The following is a 23,302-nucleotide window of genomic DNA, read 5'->3' on the forward strand; positions in this document are numbered from 1 at the left end:
GTCCTTCCACAGCCTGGCCCTCTGCCCAGCAGGGGCCACCCCTGCCACAGCTCTGCGGCTCCCGGGTGGACGGGCACCCACCCAGGGGAGCGGGACGGGTGCCGGGGGCTCTGTTCAACTCCTGGACAAATGTCCCTGAACAGCACGACTGCTCGGCAGGCACAGGACGTGGAAAACACCAAAGAGGTCTGTAATTCCCAGAGGGGAAAATATGCAGAAACACCGCAGAAGGTGCTGGAACAGTTTGTATTTATAAAACATCCTTGACCTCCCACCCACAGCCCTCCCCCTTGATGTACAAGAACCGTGGGCCCTGTGCCCCTCCCACGCTCTGGGTAGCAAGCTCAGGTTGGGCAGCCGACGGCAGGCCGGTCTCCAGGCCTATGTACAGCCGAGAGGTGGTGAGAGACGAGAGCGCCTGTCCACCACGTGGCCCAGCCCGTGACCTGCCAGCGAGGGGTCGGGAGGCCGCCAGGACCAATAATCAGAGCCTCCGGGGGGCAGCGCACGCCTTGTCTACCATTCGGCCGCACTGACAGCCCCTTGTCACCATGTGCCTCCGAGAGCCGATGGCAGCTCAGTGGTCAGGCTGTTCCCTGGAAACTGACCAGGACACAGCAGAGCCACCAGCCGGGGCCTGTGCTCAGACCAGCGGGCTGCTCAGTGGGAACGTTGTTGCTTGGCCTGTCCCTCTGGTGCACTGAGTCCCCAGTGCAGCCTGAGTTACCTCCCCAGGGCCAGCGGGCTCCTAGCTGCTCCCCGCTGAGGGGCAGATGGAGCCGCACACGGGCAGGGCGGGGCTCGCGTCCTCACCATCCGCCAAGGCCTCACCGTCCACATCCCCAGCCTCGGGAGCGGGCAGGGCCTCCCTCGTGGGGTCCTGGCTCCTCCGCAGCCTGGTGGGGAAGCACAGGGAGGGGCTTTGTGCAGCCTCCCCAGCAGCCCAGGGACCGCTGGTCTGAGCACTCCAGAATGTCCCTGGCTCAGGGGCCCTGGACACGCACCAGGTGTCCGGCATGTCCTGGACAGGCTGGCCCAGCAGGGAGTGGATGGCGGCTGTGGGCGGGTCGTAGGCCTGGTGGGTTGCGGGCACTCAGCCCAGCGGCACCTCTGACTATGGGCCCGGGGCTGGGAGCAGCAGGGGTGGGGAGTCTCAGTTCACTTCCAGCCAGAAGCTGAAAGGAGGCCTGGTTTAAGTGCAAGTTCTGGGATCAGGAATTTTGGGGCAGGGTTTTCAAAGAGCTTGGACAAGTCCCCTTCTTACCCTGGCTCTGGCCTCCAGGATGGTGGTCAGTGTCCTAACCAGTGCCCACCTGTCATCCTGTTCACTGAAGCAGGACAGAGCACTGACTGATCCTGCTCCCCTTCCTGGCTGGAGCGCAGAGCCACCTCTTCCAGGAAGCCCTCCGTGCTTTGCCCTGCCACTCCTGCCCCTGGGCCCACAGCACTGGGCTTTATCTCCCCACTGTGGAGGTGTCGCAGCTATTCATGGCCTGTTGTATCTCCCTGTCAGCCAGCCATGACCTTTCTGTCCCACAGTCCAACACACAGTCAGTGTTTGCTCAGTGAGTGCGTGACTGACTGAGGGGAGGCAGTGGATGTGCAGGAGCCATGCAGGCAGGAGCCACCAGCCCTTGCCTGGGAAGTCCACTGAGTGTCTGTCTCCCCAGGACATTCTGGCCATTGGCCCCAGTTTAGGACTAAAGGTTCTGGAGGAGCCCCTCCCATATGAGCCTGAACATTCGCCTCCCCCCTTCCTCCCAGGGCCAATGCTCAGACCCCCCAGGGGGATGGGGCCAGGTTTCCTGGGTGGCCAAGAAAGCCTTGTCCCATTTCCCCAAACTCCTCTTTGCCCCCATGCCCCCCTCCCCACACACTCACTCACTTTTCTCTGTTAAAAATCACAAAGTCTTGCTGGATCGCATCAAGGCAGTCCTGAAGGTAGTCATTCTCCTGTTAGTCAGAACGAGTGCTGGGTGTCATCAGGTCCTCTCACATCCCCTCCGGTGGGAACACTTCCACCTGGTCTGCTTGTCCTCCCATGGCTGCCCCTCTGGCTTTCTTCCAAAGCCAGAACTATACCCCCAGGCGGCAGAGCACCTGGGAGTTTGCACCTCCCAGATGACTCTTAGCCAGTGACCGAAGGGTTTCCTGTACAGCATCCCAGCTCCCTGCCTCAGGTGGATGCTGACATGGAAGGCCGTGTCCCAGTGACCAGACTTGGTGGGAAACGACACCTGGCTTGGCTCCCTCCCCTCCCCCTTTCCTCCAGGCCACTCCTCACTTGGGCACCAAATCCCACTCAGGGTCTGCCCTGAGATGGTCACCACAGGGGCTGCCCGAGAAGCGGCCTCAGGACAGGCCTGGAGTTGGGTCCCGCACTGGCCAGATCAACGAGGAACCATCACGGGCACCACGTGGACTGTGAGTGGGGAGGGTGCACGCCGCTGTGACATTGGGGACAGAGCGGGAAGAGGAGTCACATGGACATGGGCCCGCCGGGCCCATGCTGGGCACTGGGGATGCACGTGCCAGAGACAGGCTCAGGTCAAGATGAGAGCAGTGGATTTCAGAGAAGGCTGGGCTGCCAGGCTTGGGAAGTTCCTGCATCAAAGCCGAGGCCCTAATAGGGAAGGCTCTGGGCTCAGTGGATACGCCTGGGCCGGGCGGCTCAGTGGATGCACGCGGGCGCCCTGCTGCACTGCACAAGGGGCCCTCCCTGCTGGAGAAGAGCAGCACCCCCTCCCCCACGTGCCTGCAGACAGGCAGGGCTGCAACCGCAGAGGCCTTGAAAGAGTATTCGCCCCTCAGGATGTGCCTCTGCCTCCCCTCGGAGCCTCAGAACAACTACCAGTCTCCCATGGCCTGAGGGGAAAGGTGCTGAGCGGGGAGGTGCTGGGCCTGGGTGGGAGGCTGTGGACGGGGTGAGGCACAGGCCATACGCTGGTTCAGGAGAGTCTTGCCGTGAGGGCATCCCCCCAAGACCTGGGGGCATCCCCCCAAGACCTGGGGGCTAGTTCCCTGGCAAGAGCCCCTGGAGAGGGTTCTCATTCCACTCAAAGAAGGAAGTGAGGGGCTCAGGGAGGGAAGTGAGGGGCTCAGAGAGGAAGTGAGGGGCTCAGAGAGGGAAGTGAGTGGCTCAGAGGGGAAGCCAGAGGCTCAGGGAGGAAGAGAGGTGCTCAGAGAAGCTGGAGACTCGGGCGCAGAAGAGGGGGCTGGGCTGGAAAAGTCAGGAGGAAGGTCTGGGGCAGGGGTCCTCAAACTACGGCCCGCGGGCCCCATGCAAATACAAATATTGTATTTGTTCCCATTTTGTTTTTTTACTTCAAAATAAGATATGTGCAGCGTGCATAGGAATTTGTTCATAGTTGTTTTTTTTAAAACTATAGTCCGGCCCTCCAACGGTCTGAGGGACAGTGAACTGGCCCCTGTTTAAAAAGTTTGAGGACCCCTGGTCTGGGGACTTTGCAGGAGGGGCATCCCTGCCGGGGCCTGTGGGGGATGCTGTAACGTGATGGGAGGACCCCACCCCTGGCCCCGCACTCACGGACTGGGGGCTGTCCCTGCTGCTGTCCCGGGACCTGTTCTTGGCCAGCCGCTTCTTCTTCTTGTGCAGGGGCCTGGACTCCAGGATCATCTCCTCCAGCTCGAAGGTGGGGTCGCAGTGCAGGCGGCCTTTCTGTGGGGGGACAGGGCGCCGAGCTCACCCACGGGTGCCGCCGGCCACCCTGGAACCGCTGTCCGGACTGGCGTGCAGGCTTACGTTGGGCACAAAGCCCGGCTCCACCTTCTTCTTGCTCAGGTCGTCCCACAGCACGTTGGCCAGCCACGGGGCCTCCTTCATGTCCTGGAGGCTGGAGACACGGTGCCTGGGGTTCACCGTGAGGAGCTGGAACAAGGCCCACATCAGATGGTGCCTGGCCCGAAGCCCAGTGGGACCAGGCCCAGCACTCCCTGCGGGGAGCAGCCCGCCCAGGCCAGGGCACCCGTGCAGGTCTCGCCAGGAGGCCTGAGGTTTGGAAATTCAGGGTCTCAAGGGTCAGGCGAGCATCCTGGTCAGTGCAGTAATGTGGCCAAGGGGACGGTCTGAGCGGCCTGGCTCAGCCCCTAGAGTCCAAGGAGGCACAGGGCACATGGGGTCAGCAGGATGTTCTGCTAGGATGCACCAGCAGGTGGCAGACTCGGCCTGGCTAACTGCAAAGGACAGACAGTACCACCATCACAGCCCCATGGGCCCTAAGGCAGTGGTTCTCAACCTTGGCTGCACATTAGAATCACCTGGGAATCTTTTTAAAATCCTGATTTCTGGGCCTCATCCTCCGGAAATTCCGTTTCTTTGTTACTAATGTTGTGGCCCCACCCCATAACAAAGAAACAGAATTTCCGGACCCACAAGGACCCTGTAGGCCAGGATTCAGGGCCCCACAAGTGCAGCACGTCCTCCCAGCCCTGGTCCCGCTGCACCAGGGTCTTTAAAGTGAGGCTCTCCGAGTTGGCAGCTGTGGGGCCCCGCAGCCCAGCCCCGGCCCCGAGGGATGCACGCTGGTGGCAACACATGGCCCCCCATGTCCCTGCAGGCTGAGGGCCCTGGGCTGCTACAGACACGCTCAGCCCTTGGGAGGTGCAGGGGGCCCCGGGTCTTCTGTGCTTGCCCCCGGGGGTGGCCAGGCCACTGGCAGCAGGCACAGGGGCAGAGGAGGCCAGTCCCACACCCTCTCCCTCCAGCACACACAACGCGTGCCCTGCACCGGCTAACTTCTCTGCCTGCGTCTCAGTTTGGGCATCTGTGAGGCAGGGTGATAACCAGTATCGCGGGACCAGCGGGTGAGGGTTACCTTAGCTCACAGCCAGGCTACTATAGGACGGAGTCGGACGGACAGGGAGCCTGCCGGACAGACATGCAGGAACCAGATGCCTCCTCGAACCCAGGCTCCATGCCACACACCCCTGTGCGTCTGGCGGGCCTGTGCTCTGGGAGGGGCTCACCTTCCGCAGCAGGGCCACCATCTCCTTGGACCAGGAGGGGACGTACTGGACGCTCACAGTGCTGAACAGCTGCACCAGGGACTCCATGGCGTCGCTGGAGTGGATGTCATAGGGCCTCTGGGCAGAGGAGGCGGTGCTGTGCTGGTGCCTCACCGTGACCCAGAGCGCCCGGCAGCACCCACCCCAGTGCAGGCACGGCCTGAGCACGGTCCCTCCTGGGAACAGCCAGGAGGAGAAGCAGGTGCCAGGGCTGGGCCGCACCTCCACTGAGGGACTGACCAGAAGAGGCGCTGACCAGGCCTGAAGGAGGCAGGTCCTCCCCAGGGGCAGATGGATGTGCCCCGGAGGCCAGGCGGAGCTGCCTTCCTCGGGGTGGGGTCCCTCGGAGCCCCAACCAGGGGATGGGGAAGGACAGTTCCAGGCCCAATGCCCATAGGCCAGTGCACAGGCCCACCACTGCCCGGGAAGCCCCAGCGACTCCACCCCCCCCCCCCCACTGTGCGCCCACCCGAGCTTGGGTGGCCTCGCTGACGCTGATGTCCCCGAACCCCTGGGGTGGGACAGCCTCTTCCCTCCCCAGGGCACCAGGGCCACCCCGGGGGTCACAGCCGGCTTGGGGTCTGGGGCTGAGCCTGGGGCCGAGGAGCTCCGTACCCATCCACGCAGCAGCTCATAGGCCATCACCCCCACCGACCACCAGTCCACCTCGAAGGAGTAGCCGGTCCCACCGTTGACGAAAGACTGGAAGATCTCCGGAGCTTTCCAGAAAGGGAAGGAGAGGCTGAGCACCCTGACCCCCGGGCCCCAGGGCTGGCCCCTCAAGATGGGGCCTGAAACCAGGCTGCCACCGGAGCAGACCGGGAAGCGCCCTCAGCTGTCACCCTTCCCCACAGACCACCTGGTTCAAGTCCAGGTCCCACAGCCAGCGTGCGTGCACCAGGTTATCTCATGTCATACCCATAACCCTCTTGTGTGGCACTTGTCTTCTGCACGGATCAGACACGCTGTTCGGTACATGGCTGCTCTGTGCCTGTAGGGAAGTGACCTGCCCACCGGCCACAGGCTACATGGGAGTCGGCGGGGGCAAGTGGGTGCGGGGCCTGGCTCACCCATGTACGGCTTGGTCCCAGCCAGTGCGGTCGCCCTCTCCCCGTCCTTTATGATGGTGGCGATGTTGAAGTCGGTCAGGTGCGCGTGTCCTGCGAGGAGGGAGGACAGCACCGCTGTCCAAAGGACCGGAGATGTGCCCTGAGGGCAGAGCACTCACCCCTCGTGGCCTCGAGCCCCTGCTCACCTTGCTCGTCCAGCAGAATGTTGTCGGGCTTGACGTCTCTGCAGAAAGAGCAGAAAACGGGGAGACATCCCTCCTGCTCCTGCCCCATAACCCCGGCAGGGCTTGGGGCTCCCCCGAGGGACCTCCAGCCAGCAGAGGCCCAAGAGGCCTGAGATGGGCCCTGGGAAGACTGAGGGCCTAAGGTCCCCTCCCCACCTGGTGACAATCGGACAGAGCTGGGCAGACCAGCCGTCCTGGTTCCTGGGGGGCTGCCTCCAGCCCCACCTTCTGGACCAGACAGACAGCAGAGAGAAGCCCAGCAGTGAACAAAGTCCCTAGAGGACAGAAGCAGGCCCCGGGGGCCCCGACTCCGCAGGCTCACCCTCTCCCAGAGCCCCGAGCTGCACACACTATGGACTGGGGCCTTCGCAGGCCCAAAGGTGACCAGATAACAGGGTCCCCAGGGAGAAATGCAGAATCGCAGCGATCTGACTTTATAATAAACCACACAATGAGTTTTTCCTTTCTTGTCCTGTGACTCCAGCTTTACCTCCCGAATTGCATCTGCTTTAAGCGAATGTTAACATTCGTTTGAATTCCTCAGGAATATGGCAGATGGACAAATGAGATCTCGCAGTTAAACACACCAGGTGAAGGCTGCCCCAACGTGGCCAGACTCCGGGGTCCCCGAGATCCAAGGGCTGTGTGTGCCTGGCCCAGCTGGGGCTGCTGGGGTAGGATCTGCCCCCAGGTGGACATCAGCTATGCCGCTGGGGGGCTGGCTTGGAGCCACACCTGGGGGCAGGTCTGCGGGCAAGCTTGGGGCCGAGCACGAAGGAGCTGTCAGGTTCTGCCGAGGGTGGCACCCTGCCGGTGGAGTGTCCCCGCGGCCAGTCCTGCCCAGTCCTGCCCAGTCCTGGCAGGTGTGCGCACACCTGTGGATGATGTGCTGACTTCGCAGGTAGTCGAGGGCCAGCGCCATCTCGCAGATGTACAGCCTCACGGTGTCCTCGGAGAACTGGACGTTCTGCTGCAGGTGGTAGCGCAGGTCCCCGCCCAGCAGCAGGTCCACCACCATGAACATGTCTTCCTCGTCCTGGAAGGAGTACCTGTGGGCAACAGGGGAGGCCCTGGCACATGCATGGTTGGGGGTCACCCCCCAACCCTTACTGTGGAGAGCGGCTACAGCGTTTGGACAGGTTCAAGCCTCGGACTAATGAGAGGGCACGGTCCTCTCGTGGCAAAGCCACGTGCAAGTCCCAGCTTGGAGGGCAAAGCTCTCCCAGCACAATTACAGTGGGGCCTTGACGTATGAGTGTTCTGACTAGCGAGTTTTTCGAGATACAAGCCGTCTCTCGTCTGGGCCGATTTTTTGCTTTGAGTTGCGAGCTAAAATTCGGGTTACGAGCCAGCTTCAGATACCCCACCGCTAGTTGGCGCAGCGTCACAGTGAACGCCACAACATCAGCCCAGCATTCAATTCATTGTAATGGTGAAAATTGATTTGACAAATGAGTAATTTGAGTTATGAGCTCTGTCACGGAACGAATTAAACTCGTAAGTCAAGGCCCCACTGTATAGCCAAAGGCTATGGTTGCGAGCTTGACCTTATGGTCCAAACCGTGGTCCCAGGTGGCTGAGTGATACAGGCTGCGGGAGGTGCAGCAAGTGCTGCCAAAACAAAGCCTGATAGAGTTCAGGTGCATGTAATTGAGTAGATTCGAAACCCGCGAGAACATTGTAAACATCTTGACCACGCCCTGACTTTGCCTCGTGGAATCTGGCTATAAATAAAGACTCGGCTTGCAGGCTGTGGCACTGTCTCTCCATCAGAGAGCAGCGTCCGCCCCAGCTTTCTTCTCTTGTCTGTCTTTTCTCATCCTTCACCGCCCCCCAGGTTCACCGCTGGCCGTGCTGAGCGCAGCACACCCCACATTCCACAGGAGCAGCGCCCCACCTCTTAGCCCTGTGAGCACCCTGGGGAACCACACCCCACCTGTGAGTGAATTAGAAGGCCACCCCCCGCCCCGCCAAGAGGTGACTGGGGGATCCAGGAGCACTTCCAGGGAGGAAGGAGGGTGACCTGCTGTGGCTGCAGGTCCCCACCTCCTAGGGCTGGTCTTGGGGCCCATTTTGTGGAGGAAACTCAGGCCCCCAAACTCTCCCCCACTGGCGTTTTGCCAGAAACTCTGCGGGTCACAGGCCTCCTCTGTGGGAAAGCCCAGGCCTCTGCAGGCGGGGGAGCCCTCAGGAACGCAGGTAAGGTGGACACCTGGGCAGGGGCTGTGAGTGGCTGGGGGGAGGGAGGAGGGGCCGGGGTGCCCGGGGTCCCAGGTCAGGAGAGCGGGGAGCAGTGTGTCTCCTCCGAGGTGCGGGGCGGGCTCACCAGAGGTTCACCAGGAAGACGTGCTCGATCTCCTGCAGGATCTCCAGCTCCCGGAACACATTACGGACCTCGTCCCGCTCGATGCACTGCTGCTTGCTCATGTACTTCATGGCGTACATCTTCTCCGTGTCTCGCTTCTGCACGATGCACACCTGGAGGCACAGGGCGCCTCAGCACGCTGCCCCGATTCCCATCCCGGCCCCTGCAGGCTCCACTTTGAAGTGACTGCATGTAAGTCTCTGGAGGGACCCGTCTGCTGTGCACAGGCGCCTTCAGAGAGCAGGCAGGTCCCAGGCCAGAGCACAGCAGAGCGGGGGCCTACAGGCCTGTGCGGGTGCCCGCACCCCACACCAGCCATGACCTGGGCAGGGGGTGTCACCCTCCTCAACCCCAGCGTCCCCTTCCCAGGGCTCAGAGCAGCAGAAGGCTTGGAAAGTTGTTGGGGAACGAACGAGAGGACACCTTGGCCAGAGCCCTGCACCCAGGAAGCCCCTGTGCACAACAGCTGTTCTCAAACACCGCCCCCCCCCCCCCGAGGGTGGCAGGCCCCACCCAGCTCTTGGGTCCCCTGAGCGCTGGCCTGCAATGCCAATCAGCAACCCTGGTGCTGCTCACACGGTTGGTTCGTGGCCAAGGAAATTCAATCAGATCAGAGACAAAGGTCTCCCATGGAAGTAGGATAATGCACAAGGTCACGGGCTGCACAGCCAGTGCTGTGCCCCCCATTCGAGTCATGGGGAGACCTCACAAGGAGAGAGAACCCAGAGCCATTTCTAAGGGTCCCCACAGCCTTCGGTCTCCAGGTCTTCAGGGAACAGGAGCCAAGGGAAGTAGAAGATTCTGGAACTGGAGGTCCCAGGTGCCTCACCCAAAGGCAAGTGATCTGGAACTGACCGGATGTCTCAACGGACATCAGTGTCTCCTGCCAAACCTGCTGGATCTACCCCTTTGGTGAAACCCACCTCCCCTGGCCTAGGAGAGCATCCTGGGCAACGAAGAGGCTTTCTTCCGAAGGTGTTCATCACCGTGTTATTTGTAGCAAGACTTCCCAACAACCTCCATGTCCAACAACCTGGCCTCCGCAGGCCGCGCCTTACCTTGCCGAAGCTGCCCTTCCCGATGGCCCGCAGGATCTGGAAGTGGTCGAAGGTCACTAGGAAAAACAGAGGGAGCCAGGTGAGATGGCAAGAAGGCCCATTGCCACCACAAGCCGCTGGGTGCCCCAGCAGGTCAGTCGTGGGGGTCGTCGTGGCGCTGGCTAGAGGCTGACTTCAGGCTCCTGTGCAAAGTGGGGAGGGCTCCAACCAAGGCAGAGGGGTGGGCCCCAGGGGGGCCGTGGAGCCCCCTCTTCCAGGGCTCATTGTGGGGCAAGGCTGGGCTGCCCCACCTACAGACAGAGTGGCATGAACCTCTGTGCCCAGTGGCCCCCATGAAGGCTGCTCCCAACCAAAAATGACCCACAAATCGGAGGTCCTGGGACCCTCAGGGAAGCCCAGAGCCTCCGAGGCAGGACGCCCAACCCTCCTGTGAGTCTCCTGGGGGCGTGCTTGCCCTGAGGGGTCGCTGGATGCGCTAGAGGGGAGCCTGGCCCCGCCCCAGGATTAATCACCGGGACACAGCCTGTCCAAGGGGCGGCCACAAGGCCCGTGAGAAACCACAGGAGTTCTTATTTCTGCCGCCGTCCTGGGCAGTGGCCCCTCCTGGAGAAAGGGGTCGGTGGAAATCACTGCTTTCTGATGGCTACAGCAAGGCGCCCACGAGCCTTCACCCTGTGGCGCGGACAGGGGTTGACATGTGCTCTCAGGGCTCCTGATTCTGTGCAGAACCAGATACCTCCTTACACAGGAGATGGGGTTCCTCAACCGCACAGGCCTCTCCCCTTCAGCACCTCTCAGCCCCCCAGACAGGGAGCCGGCTCCACCCAGGGCCCAGGCCAGCCTGCGGGTCTCTTCCCACCCAGGTCTCTGCCCCCCCACACCCTCAGACTGAGCATTCCCATGGATGTGAAGCCTTGGGTCCAAGCCCCACAAGCAAACCCTTCACTCCCTACCCCCGTGTCCTGGGGGCCTCTGTCCTCTCGCCCTCTGACCGTCCCGAACAGACCCATGGCCTCACTGGGCCCTGCTGTCCTGCAGGGGCACCAGGAGCCCCCCAAACCCTGCGGTCCTCCAGCACCCAAACCTGTTCGGTAAGGGGCCGCTCCTCCTGGGCCGTTTGGGGGTGACCTTGGCTGTTCGACCACAGGGCTCTGGCCCCTGGTCTGTTTGGGAGGCTGGGCCCCAGCGAGCGAGTGAGCCAAGGTGGGCGGCTACGGGGACCACAGGCGAGGCCTGTCACCGGCCCTGGGAGGGGACTCCTGGAGGGGACACGCGCGTGTGGGCGCAGACGCCAAGCCGGCACACGGCTCTCGCGCCCGGTGCTGGGAGGGGGCTGCTACCTTTTACGAGGTCTCAGGGAGTCATTTGTGAAGCTGACATTTGGGCAAAGAGATGAGGGTGTGAGACAGAGTCCCTGGGCTGCGGTTGACGTGATTGGGCTGCCGAATTCCTACGGGCGACTTCTGCTGCTGTGCGGTGCTGGAGGTGCACCTCCAAATTGCAGGGTAGGTGAAAGGAAGCGGTAATTCAACCCAACAGCCTCCCCGCCCCACACACTCCTGGGTCTCTGCCGGGAGCCGGAGCAGCAGGAGGCCTGTCTGTGTGTCCGCGTGTCCTGCCCGCAGGGAGACGGCACAGCCGGCGCTCAGCCTCCACGGACCCCCTGCCGCACGCCTCGTGGGCACGGGCACGGCTCCTCCTGGGGCAGATAAACCCGTAAACCCGCCGTTTGGGAGCGTTGACTCTTCCAGGGGGGCCTTCATTTCGCGGAGTTGGAAGCGCAGCATCGCTATGAAAATAGGCCACGTGGATGCAGCGAGTGACGAGTTTTAATTCTTTCCCCAGGGCTGACACCCTGCCGGCCCCAGACCCAGGCCACGTCCTTCTGAGGGCTGCTGCCTGGCTCTGGGTCACTGAACGGAGCCCCCCGATCCTGGAGCCACCTCCTCACGACTTGCCTGAGCGCTCAGTCCAAAGCCCAGACGTAGCCCTCAAAGGGACATCTCACCATGTTCTGGAGTGTGTCACCCTATCGCAAGAGCCAGCCCCCGGAGAGCCGGGGAGCTCTGTCCAGAGTGGGGTCCAGGCTCCCACGGACTCGGTCCCAGGGAGACTGACGCAGCCCATTCCTGGAGGCTGTGCCGGGGACGGCCCTGTTGTGACACCGGAGCCCTGGCCCTGTCACATGGCGCTCCACATGGGCTGTGTCAGGGGTCCCACAAGCTCAGGCTCAGGGTAAAGGTAGCTGGAGGGAGAGGGCAGGGGTCCAAACAGGGTGTCGACGGGCCCCTGGGTCCAGGTCGGCCCAGGAACTCAGCGCTGCGGTTGCAGTTAGCACAGAACCCAGGGGAAATGTGGGCAACGTCTGAGCACTTCTTCCCAAAACACAGAGCGATGACTCGCCCTTCCTCTGTGCCCAGCTCGGCCCTGCACCCCACTTGAAGTTCAGCCCAGCGCTCGGGACAGACGAGGCCCAGGGAGGTGCGGCAGAGAGCGGTCCCCTCACAAGCCAGGCTTTTCTCAACAGACAAAAAGTTGCCCCCAACGAGGAAAGCAAGAGGGAAGACGGCCGGGGAGGGCAAAATTAGAGCCGCTGCGGAGTCGTGAGTCACCGCTACTGTTACCCGTGACACAGCGACGGCTCCCCCCACAGGCCTGGAGGGCCACCTGCTCTGACCCCCCTCCCCAGGTCTAATGCCGTCAGAGCCTGGGAAGTGGGGGCCCCAGACAGTCTGCAGGAGCCTGTGGAAGGTGAGCAAGTCCTGGACACGGCTGGACCCGAACCCGCCCAACCTTTCCCTCTCAGCCTGCCTCCCCCGTCACCTAGGAGAGGCCCAGCCCCCAGAGCATCCCCGGGACAACCAGCGCTCTGTCCCCAGGAGAAGGCTGTAATGATAAATCACATGTGGCAAGTCACATCTGATGACCCAGAAACCTCTGGGAGAGAGTCGTCGCCTAGCCCTGGCCTGCCCTCTGCAGAGCTTGTGGTCGGTCCTGCCCGGGCTCCTCAAAGCCAGCACAGGGCCCACTCCACCTCCTTGGGGCGCACAGGCCAGCCCACCTATGTCAACAGGACACCTGCACGCAGGGGGGGGGTCACCAGATGGTCACCTCAAAGACACACCAGGGCCCTGACCTGCTCACCACCTGTCCTTGGAGGAGTCCTCATGTCCTTACCGTTTTTCCTTCTCAGAGCAACGCAGTGAGGGGTGAACGCGCCCACTTTACAGGTGAGAAAACTGAGCTGAGAGTCCGGCAGAGTCTCAGTAAAGGACTTTGGGACCCTCGAGGCAGAAGAGAAGAGGGAGTTCTCCTGAACTTCAATCCCCTCACAGGGACCTTGACCCAGGGTTTCCGTGGCCCCTGAGGATGTCGTAAGACTCCCCTCCCTCCACCCCTGGGGCAGGAAGGTCCATTCAAAGTGGGCAAGAGGGTGCTGGCTCTGGCCTCTGACCTTAGGCTCCTCGGCCTCGAAAGGGAACCTGGCTGAGCATGACGTGTGCTGCCCACTGGTCTGGGAGGACCCAGCCAGGTACCTGCCACACAGTCAGAGCGGGCAGCAGCTCTCGTGGGCAGACATCTGTGCCCGAAGTCCTCCCAGGGCCCTGGCTCAGCCTCATGAGGTAAAGGACAACTTCTCGACGGTCCAAGCAGCCACCTGAGCTGGAAGGAGCCGGGGAGGGGCTCTGTCCTTAGCTGGCATCGCAGCCCGGCCAGCACCCTGCCCTGCAGGACCCTGCTGTTCCCTCCATCTGGGACGCTCCTGCACCCACTCCCCTCCTGGCCACCCTGTGCCCGCAGAGCGCTCACCGCCCACCTGAGCCTGCTTGCTCACTGTGTCCCCACCATGGCCCCCCAGGCAGCCCTGAGGCCGGCCCTCAGCACCAGGGAGGCCTGAGGGCAGGAGCAGGGCCGGACCTGTCAGCTCTGAGGAACAGACACAGCCCAGACCTGCACCAGGCGCGAGGCAGAGCGGAGGCCTCTGGGTTTGGGTTCCAGAGCAATCCTGTCTTCTGGTGCCAGGAAGGCACCAGGGCCAGCAGGCGTGGGTGCCTCCTGTCCCAGGCTGGACCCTGTGGGGCTCGGGGAGACCCACATCTGCTTATAGTAAAGCTTTGGCCCATAAAACATGTTTAGTGGCGGCTTCCCACTGTTTGTCCCGGATCCTGCCTGGTCCACAATAGCCTGGAATTGAGTTCCGGTGTTTCACAGTGACAGCCACAGGCGGCACCAGAAACATTCATAAATGAGTGATGAAGGCACCAGCCCAGGTCAGTACAGCATCTCCAGCCGCCTGAGGCCCAGCTCCTCCTGGTGCAGCGGGGTGTCACCCAGTGCAGGATGGCAGAGGGGTCCTGTTGTCCAAAGCCCCCCGCTGGCTGCCTCCCCCCAGCACCTCCCACAAGGACAGACCTCAAGGCCCACAGAGCCGCTTTGCCCCCCGCCTCAGCCCTGGACCCAGCCCCCGGCGCACAGATGAACTGGAGAGCAGCGAGGACCGGGAGCTGGGAAGAGGGAGCCGCCTTGACGGGCAGGGGGCCAGGGAGAAGGGGGGGAGGAACAGGCCTGTGGAGCAGCTGAGCCCTAAACCCTGAAGTGGGGTTGCAGCGAGGGGACTGGCCAGGGAAGGGCACCCCTGGACGACGGGCAGGCCCTGTCCCTGGGAGGTCTCTGTATCTTCATGCAGGTGGGCAGAGGGAAAGCCCCAGCCCTGTGGCTTCACCCCAAGTCCGTGGCAGCCCTCCCTCTGCAGACCCCACTGCTGGGTGCCACCCACCTCGTTCCTGCTCACACCACCCCCCTCCAGGCTGTTCTCAGCTGCCCTGACCCAACCTCACGCTGCCTTCTGAGACTCTCCCTCCTCAGCGCTGCCTGGAGCCCTGCTCATGTGAGCCCCACATTTGGGGTGTGTGTGCCTCCTGGGTGTTCAGGGTCGATGTGGGGAGCCCAGCCATGGATCCGTCAGGGCAAGATTCACCCGAGGGTATGGACTGCCAGGAAGCGAGAGAGGGAGTGGGCTCCGGAGAACGGGCAGCTCCCTGGGGGCGGCGTCAGCAACCCCAGCGCCCCCAGAGAGCAGGGCTGCAGGGGGGAGCAGAGCGCCCTGCCCCCCTGGATTCAGGCTCATGGGCACAGCCCATGGGCTCCCGCACATTGGTCAGACATGCTTCTGGGCACAGGGGTTGGAGTGGGCTCAGCCGGTTGGAAAGGCTCCAAGAGAGAGAGCATCACACCCTATGAGCAGGCGGCGATGGGAGCCCCAGCCTGGGGCCTGGGGTGAGGCCAGGGGTGGGGGCTGTGGGGACAGGCGAGAGGAGCCACGGCTGAGTCTCTGCCACTCACCACTGCGCAGCGATGGGCAGCGAGGCCGGGTGAGGTGAGGGCAGCGGTGCCAAGGCCCTCCCATTCCTGCTGCCGGAGCAGCCACAGGGCGGCCAGCCAGCGGCGGAGCACACGTGGGAGCGGGCTAATTCGGAGATGCTCCATCAACAGGGACCTGAGCCACCCTGCACGGCCTGTGCTCAGCCTGGGGACCAGCCTGGGCCAAGGCAGAATCGCTGATCTCTGCTCACCCGTCCAGCAGCTGTACCCACAGAATGTCATGTGCTCGGGCCTTCCAGCCCACTCCAGCCTTCCCTGGCCCCTTCTCCCCACATGGCTTCCCTGGTCGATATGAATGCACCGTGGGCTCAGTTTGTGCAGAGCAAGTCAGCTACGCAAGGGGGGCCATGCACCCCCTTTAGAAGCAGGGTGCCGAGTGCAGGCCTGGTCTCCTTTTAGGTCCCATACAACCTGACCAGGATGGGAGGATTCACCCAGCACAGAATTCATTTTTATTCTGGAGCCCAATGGTACACCTCAGGCCACACTTGTGTGTACTGTGTCTGTGTGTGCAGCTGTGTGTGCGTGTGGGTGCAGCTATCTGCCTATGTGTGTGCATGTGTGCCCGTGCGTGCATGTGTGCCCGTGCATGTGGGTGCCTGTGCCTGTGTGTACATGTGGGTGCAGCTATCTGCCTATGTGTGTGCATGTGTGCCCATGCGTGCATGTGTGCCCGTGCATGTGGGTGCGGCTCTCTGTGCATGTGTGTGCCTGTGCCTGTGTGTACATGTGGGTGCAGCTATCTGCCTATGTGTGTGCCTGTGAGTGCAGCTCTCTGTGCATGTGTGTGCCTGTGCCTGTGTGTACATGTGGGTGCAGCTATCTGCCTATGTGTGTGCCTGTGAGTACAGCTCTCTGTGTGTGCATGTGTGTGCCTGTGAGTGCAGCTCTCTGTGCATGTGTGTGCCTGTGAGTGCAGCTCTCTGTGCATGTGTGTGCCTGTGAGTGCAGCTCTCTGTGCATGTGTGTGCCTGTGAGTGCAGCTCTCTGTGCATGTGTGTGCCTGTGCCTGTGGGTGCAGATCTCCATGTGTGCATGTGTGTGCCTATGGGCATAGGTCTCTGTGTGTGCACGTGATTGCCTGTGCTTGTGGTGCAGCTCTCTGTGTGTGCATGTGTACTTGTATCTGTGTGCGTTGCGCATGCACAGTGGTGGGGCACGGAGGTCCTGCACATGGTCTGTTTGAGTGTGTGCACTGATTGCTCAGCCACAGGTCTGGCAGACGCATCCCACCTGGAGCCTTTACACTCCGCTGGGATCCCGGCAATTTCTGAGCTGTGGGAGGAACTGTGGCCTTTGGATGCTGCTGCCTGAGCCAGATCTGTGTGTGAGTGTGTGAGTGTGTGTGTGTGTGTGTGTGTGTGTGTGAGTGTGTGCGTGCGTGTGAGTGTGTGAGTGAGTGTGTGAGTGTGTGTGTGTGTGATTGTGAGTGTGAGTGTGTGAGTGTGTGTGTGTGTGTGTGTGTGTGTGAGAGAGAGAGAGAGAGAGAGAGAGAGAGAGAGAGAGACACTCAGGCAGTCCTGCAAGCTGCTGCGGGGGCAGGGAGGGTGTTTGGAAAAAAACGTGTGGAGGCTGCAAGCATGGGGCCTCACAACCATTTATCACCCCCACTGCCCTGCTAAGCGCCACCTCCTCCATGCATATGCTGGCTGCTGAGCTCTGGCTGACGGATTGATTTATCCCCAAAGGCATGAAGGCCGTTCCTGAGCTAAGGATAGTGCAGTGTCTCTCCCATGTGTCAGCTCACCAATCAAGAGCACCAGACCCAGCTGTCACCGCGCCCCACTACCAGGGAGCACCCCTTTACCTGGCAGCACCCCTCGCCTCGCCATGCAGAGGTGGGGCTGCCGGCCCACACACCTGAGCGCTCACCATCACTGATGTCCTATGTATCCACAAAGCCTCGCCAAGATCAGCTACTGTCTGCTCCGCCTTCCAAGGCCTCCAGACAAATCAATGGGACATTCCTGTGCCCACCCACGGCCGCCCCCACAGCGCAGCCTCCATCAGGAGAGTCGCTGCTTGTCCCGAAAGGTGCTCTGAGGGTCAGGCTTGGAGAGAGTCCCTGGCAGACCCATGTTGGGGTGACTGCGGTGATGTCTGGGGGGGCAGCAAAGTGCCCCTGCAGCCCAAGCTCTCTCCCCACACCCAGTGCAGGCTTGTGAGCCAGTGAGGAGCGAATGAGTGAAGAGTAAAGGGCAGTAGAAAACCCCACCGCCCCACCCCTGCGCTCCCCAGCTCCCCCCACGGGGCTTCCCCCTCCCAGCAGATTCCTGACTGGACGCTGGGCCTTGGTTACTTCGCTGCTGAGACTATGAGATGCTGAGAACCGGAATGAGTCCGAATGTTTGCAAGATGAGCATGTTCAGGCTGGAATCCAGGGTCCATGCAGAGAGTGGTATCCATCTCCAAGCCCGAGGGGTCATCAGGCAGGACAGGACAGACCTCTCCCAGTGGCCAGAGGACAGCAGAGGTGGGAGGCGTGGTGGGCTGAGACCCCACGACCCAGCACTGCCCCCGCCCAGAGGAGCCCGCCCACCCTCGGGTTCTCTGATGCTGCCAGGCTGGGACTCGGGGGAGGGGACGACTCCGGTGGTCCCAGTGCGCCAGGCAGAGGGACGGCCTGGGGGGGGGGAGGGCTCTGCCTGCCTAGGGACCGGCTGACAGCAGATGCAATCTGTGTCACACACGGCAGCTGCCCGGGTCCCATCCTGCATTTGGGTAAATAGAAGCCAGACGGGGCAGTTAGGAAAACTCACTATTTTAAATGCTACCTCACAGCGAGCCTGTGGTTTTATTTCAGACCTTTTCTTTCAAAAGATTTGCATATATTTTTTTAATGGAAAGTCGATATTTAAAGATTAATACATCGCACCCAGCTGCTGGCTTTGCAGGAAGTGCAGGCTGACAAACCCTTCCCAGGCTGTGGAGGCCGCACCTCCGCTGACATCTGCCCAAGGCTTGGGAACCTGATGGCACCCAGTCCTCATCGCTCAGGCACTGTCCTGTCTGCCGAGTAAGCTTGGGGAAAAGCAAACTGGGGCAGAGAGGGCCCTGAGACATCCCAGTCCCCTCAGGGCCACCGCCAGGCCCTGCCTCCAGGCTGCCACTGCCTCCTGGGAGCACTGGCCAGTACTGAGTCTCTGAGGACACTAGCTTTGCGGAGGGAGCAGCTGCATCTCAGAGGAAGGAAATCAGAGGTGACAGCCATGACGGGGACCCTAGGAAATCAGCCCACGACCCCCAAACCCAGAGGGCCCAGCCCCTAACACAACAGGGCCCAGCCGGACACCTCACAGCACCCCCCTCCCCCAGAACTGTTGTCACTAAACAGCCTGACAGCCATCAGGGCAGGTCCACACCCACAGGCCTGCTGGGCGATGCCGGCCTCCATGGGGTGCCCGCATCCGTTCACACAGTCCTTGGGGTGGGGTGGGATGCTGAGCCCACAGGGAAAACCGGGTGTCCAGCGGGAAGAAGGAGGTGAACTTGGCTCGTGTGAAAGGGGCCAGGGGCACGGGGGGTTCGCTCCCTGCCCTTTGAGGGAGCCGTGGCCTGTCCTGGCTCCGCAGAGTCTGGACTTGGTGCCATGAACAAATGATAAGGATGGGACTGTTGGTGGGGATCTGAACACCGTGAAAGCCCACGACAGCCATGGTTTCCCTCCAAAATCACAGCAGGTTCTCACGTCCCTCCTCTGTTTCCACCTCCCACTCCTCAGACACATTTCCTTCAACAGTCAGATGTCATGGCCTCACCCAACGACCGACCGACTGACCGTGAGGCCAGTGGCCAGCACCCCGCAGTTGCGAGCTCCGCCCCTCCCCCTAGATGGCTGGGTTCTGGGCCACCTACTCCCTGTAGCCTCTCCTCTGGGGCTCAGTCAGTCCAGTCCCTTCCCCCCGAAGTCCCTCCAACGAACCCTTCCATGAGAGACACGCCAGCTCCCAACCACAGCGTCCCCTCCTCCCCCGGCACCTTGTGAGGAAGGAACCGATGCTGTTCTGCCTTCTGCGGGGAAAGAGCATTTGCAGGGACGCCCAGCCTTTGGAACACTCGCCCCCCCGCCTCCCTGGGACTGCAGCCCCCTCTCTGGGTGGGAAGCAGGCTGGGAGGGACCTGGGAGGAGGCAGGAGCCAGGACACCTCCCTGCAGCTCGGGCGGCTCCCGAGGCCTCGCTCAAACCTTCGCTCGGGTCTGAACGGTTTCTCCGAGGGATGATGTTCTGGTCACTGATTTTTCCAGTTCACAGAAGATTGGGAGGCGGACGTACGGCTAGGAAACAGCACAAAGACAGCAGGAAAAATGTTCAGGGAAGGATTAAAAAGGGAGAGTTTTAAGGAGAGCCATGAGGTGCCAAGAAGCTGAGGCTTTTGGGATTGGCCTGTGTTGGTACCCACCAGCCTGCACTCAGCCCTCTGGGTGTCGCCCAGCCCGGGACGGGGACCTCCCCCCTGAGCTGGATCGATGGGGCCCTGCGTGCTCTCTGAGAATGCCACACACAACGCGCACCCTGTTCCTGCTCCTGGCTCGGTTTCCTGGGCGACCCAGACAGGGCCCCATCCCCACAGTGCAGAGCAAACATGCCCGTCTCCAGGGTAACAGCCCAGATGCCGGCTCCCTCCTGCTGCTCGGCGGCCTGACCTATCCTCCTGGAAAACGGTGGGTCTCTTTTAGGCCAAAATGAATAGAACTGAGGAAAGGCCTTATCTGGAGGCGGAGCCTAAGACTTCTGTTCTCTTGCGTGTTTCTAAAAATAGGAGTCAGGAGGCCTGAGCAGCCCGGAGGTCTGCATTCCCGCGGGAGCCCAGGTTCGTGGTTTCCAGGAGGAGCGCCTTGGCCAGGATACAAAACCACGGGATGATGGGACAGGGTGGCCAGGCCTGCCCGCTCTCCCCGAAGCCGCTGGGGAAGGAGCCTGGCTGACCCTGTGCCCATCTGCTGGAGCACAGCAGCAGTCACAGAGCTCAAGGCCAGCCCCGCCCTTCCCCGTGCAGTGCAAGAAGGAGGCCTGGTGGGGGGCTCGCTGGGGCCACACGCAGGCTCTGGGCCTTCGGGGATGTTGGGGTCCGACCTCTCCTGCGACCTGAACAGGTTTCTTCTTCTGAGGAGGCCTCAGAGCCTGAAGAACCAGCCCAGCTTCCAGCCCACGGCCTCCACTGGGCGGCAAAGAGGGGTCACAGAGAGTTGGGTGGCCCGCTGGCCTGTGGACTGCTGAGCCTCTCACACATACAACGAATCCATGAGAGTTCTTAAAAAATGGATGACGGTGAATTTATCTGTAATTGTGGAACAAGGGGGGCCTTTCCAAGTAGGAAACAACCCCCAGAAGCCCCCAAGGAAGGACTCTGTCAGAGGGTGGACGTCAACCTATAAAAAGCATAAAACGTTCGCACAGAGAAAAAATAATCTAAAAAAAAAATCAAAATACTACAACTGGGGAAAGGTATTTGCAATAAACATAACAAATGAGGGTGCACTTCCTTAAATGACAAGAAACCTATACAAGTTCTCGAGCAAGCCAACCCCACAGAAAAGGCAGGGGCGGGTCACACGAGGCAGCAAATCAGATGTGACACTGTGCCACCTCCCTCCCCATGTGCAGATGTCAGTCACCGTGACAAGGAGACACCAGCGTGACTCTGCAGAGCACAAGGCTTGTTCCACGCAGTGCTGGAGGCGCTGGGCAGGTGCGGGGCGAGCCTGCTGGGAGTATCAGCGCCAGCTGTCGGCGGTCAGGCGCACCGCTCTTTAGGGCGATGGGGCCGCTGCTAGGAAGCTCCACCATCGATACACACAGAAAATTCATCAAGATCAACGTGCAGTGATGCTCACAACCTATCATTCAAAACCAAAACAGTCCCAAGACAACCCAGGTGAGTGGGCATGTGCCCTGACTGGGACGTGACCTCCTGGTTCATGAGTTGATGCTCAACCACTGAGCCACACCAGCCGGGCATGAATGGCTTTAAAAATATGTATATCCTCATGTAGCCCCTAAGGATGTGGTCCTGGAGCTCAGCCTGGAAAGGCCTGGAAACACTGTCTAGGAAACGGAAATGTCACTTGGAGAACATGGCTCTGGGAAGACGACGGCTGCAGACAGGAAGTTTCCACTTTGCAGCTGGTGAGATGGTTTTTGTCGGCCAGTGGAAGCCCTTCAGAGCTGGCTCAGGGAGCAGAGACACCCCCAGACCTCGAGGGAGACACTGAGATGTCAGGGCTCCTCCCACGCGAGTATCTCAGCCCCTGGGAGGCAGGAGGTGGTCTGAGCTCTGAGCAGTCACTGGAGGATGGAGCACCCTCCCCGCCCAAGAGGAACGGTGTTTCCAGGAGAAGGTTGTTCCCGCCTCCATCCGCACCCTGTCCCCCAACCCTGAACGGGAGAACCGTTTCTCTGGGCCCACGCTCTCCTTCCCTGCGCGGCCAGCCGAGGCTCAGCCACCGTCCACACACCCACAGCGCCGCCAACGGGGGCGGCGGGGAGGCGCTCACCATGCAGCACTGCGCCCGCCGGGCTCAGGAGGAGCTGGGGCTGCGCTCAAAATACCCAGAGCCCCCCTTCGAGGCGCCACGTTGGCCGCTCCCTCTGGGCTTTGCAGAACCACCCACCAGGGAGCTCCAGAAAAAGGCAGCCTCATGCCGTCCCCTCTGTGGCCACGTGTCTCCAGGCAGAGCCAGGCCACCAGCCCGGACAGAAAGGCTCCCGTGTCTCCTTCCCCAGGTGCCAGGACCCGCAGCCTCCAAACAGAGCCCAGCGTCCTCCCCTCTCCGAGCAGCTTCCTGGCAGTTTCCTCCCAGGAGGGGCAGCTACCCAGCCCGCACCTGCCGGCCGGCCTGTGCTGCTCATTGAACCGAGGGCCACAGGCTTCGCCAGTCAAGTCCCCACTAAAGGAGGCAAAGCCGGTGACTGTCAGGAAAAGGCAGCACAGAGCATCCTGATCACGGCTCCCCTGATGGGACCAGGGGCCCTCCGTTCAATGTCCTGCCACCAGCCGCCACTCTCTGGGCACTGAGCCCGCGGAGTGCTTCCACGGCGTCCTATTTGTCACCGGAGGGCAGGGAAGTCGCGGTGCTCCTGGGACGAGGCCCACGATGGGCCAAGTGACCGCCCACCGGTCCCGCCCCGTGGAGGAGGGCGAGTCGTCTTCAGCCCCTGTGCCTCCTCTCGGGGCCGAGGTCTGAAGAGGCCAGCCCTGTGCTGGGTTCGCTGGGCCCAGGGACCCCACGTCCTCTGCTCCCCCACAGGGGACCACTGTCAACACGGACACCCCACCAGGGAGGAAGGGTGAGGCCTGGGCAGCACAGGTGGGCGCCACGGGGCGGGGCGGGGCGGGGCCAGGCCTCTGGGATAGGCGGCACCTGGTCCTCCCAGCCGAGGGCTCCGTGCTCATTGACTGTAACGGTGGAGGCAGCCCGGGAAGGCCTTCCCTTCACCCAGGCGGAGTGACCCGCGGGCCAGCGGCCGCAGGGACAAAGGTAAGCCAGAGGGGAAACTCGAAGGGACAGAGCAGACCGGACGGCAGGTGCTGCCAGGAAACAGGCCGTCACTGACACTCCACAGCAGAGATTGAGCAGGCGCTGGTGCCTGGGGGCGGGGGGCGCTCCCTCTGTGACCAGCCTGGACACGAATTCACCCGGGGCACGGGCTCTGCTGGGAGGGCCAGTAGGCGTCCTGATGGGCCGGCTCCAGGCCGCGGGGAAGGACCTGGCCTCCAGAAGGGCCGCCGTGCTCCATGGGTGCAGAGGAGGCAGGCAAGGGCGCAGCGTTCACAGATCGGGGGCAGGGCGGGCGGGAATGGGAGCAGGCAGCTGTTCCCAGTGCCTGCTGCAGAGCCGAGGCCACTGGAGGGAAGAGCGGGACCCGTGGGGCTCTCGTGGAAGTGCTGCGTGAGGAAGTGAGCGGATGAGGCTGAGGGGGCTGTCTGGCTCTGCTGCGGGGTGACTGTGAAACCATCAGCTGTCGCCGCCCACTCCCCTCCCCATGGCCCCAGATGGCTCCCACTCTCCCCACGCTCTGCTGGAGCCCACTCCCAGACGGCTCCTTGTGGCTGCCAGGCCCCGCCCCGCCCCACACCTTCCCTACCGCAGCCGAAGGGCAAGGGGGCTCAGAGGTGACAGAGGAGCCGAGACAGAACAGCACCCCTGCCCATGTGGCTCAGAATGTGGTCTTCCCGT

At 62.0% G+C, this 23,302-nt stretch overlaps 1 protein-coding gene across 2 annotated transcripts in view; it reads right to left on the reverse strand.

The window, feature by feature from the left end:
- Positions 1-247: 247 nt before the first annotated feature.
- Positions 248-23,302, reverse strand: part of STK32C (serine/threonine kinase 32C) — a 37,445-nt gene continuing 14,390 nt past the window's right edge. The window contains exons 2-12 of one of the 2 annotated variants that reach the window (XM_036335717.1): positions 9,743-9,798; positions 8,646-8,797; positions 7,195-7,368; positions 6,281-6,318; positions 6,096-6,185; positions 5,641-5,744; positions 4,987-5,103; positions 3,764-3,889; positions 3,548-3,679; positions 1,886-1,953; positions 248-896 (exon numbers count right to left, since the gene is read on the reverse strand). In XM_036335717.1, coding sequence (XP_036191610.1) covers positions 749-896; positions 1,886-1,953; positions 3,548-3,679; positions 3,764-3,889; positions 4,987-5,103; positions 5,641-5,744; positions 6,096-6,185; positions 6,281-6,318; positions 7,195-7,368; positions 8,646-8,797; positions 9,743-9,798 — 1,205 coding nt within the window. In that variant the 3' untranslated portion in view covers positions 248-748. The remainder of the gene's footprint in view (positions 897-1,885; positions 1,954-3,547; positions 3,680-3,763; positions 3,890-4,986; positions 5,104-5,640; positions 5,745-6,095; positions 6,186-6,280; positions 6,319-7,194; positions 7,369-8,645; positions 8,798-9,742; positions 9,799-23,302) is intronic. The other variant, XR_004972081.1, reaches the window with a different exon arrangement.

This window comes from Myotis myotis, unplaced genomic scaffold (assembly GCF_014108235.1).
Source record: "Myotis myotis isolate mMyoMyo1 unplaced genomic scaffold, mMyoMyo1.p scaffold_m19_p_15, whole genome shotgun sequence".
Classification (NCBI taxonomy): Eukaryota; Metazoa; Chordata; class Mammalia; order Chiroptera; family Vespertilionidae; genus Myotis; species Myotis myotis.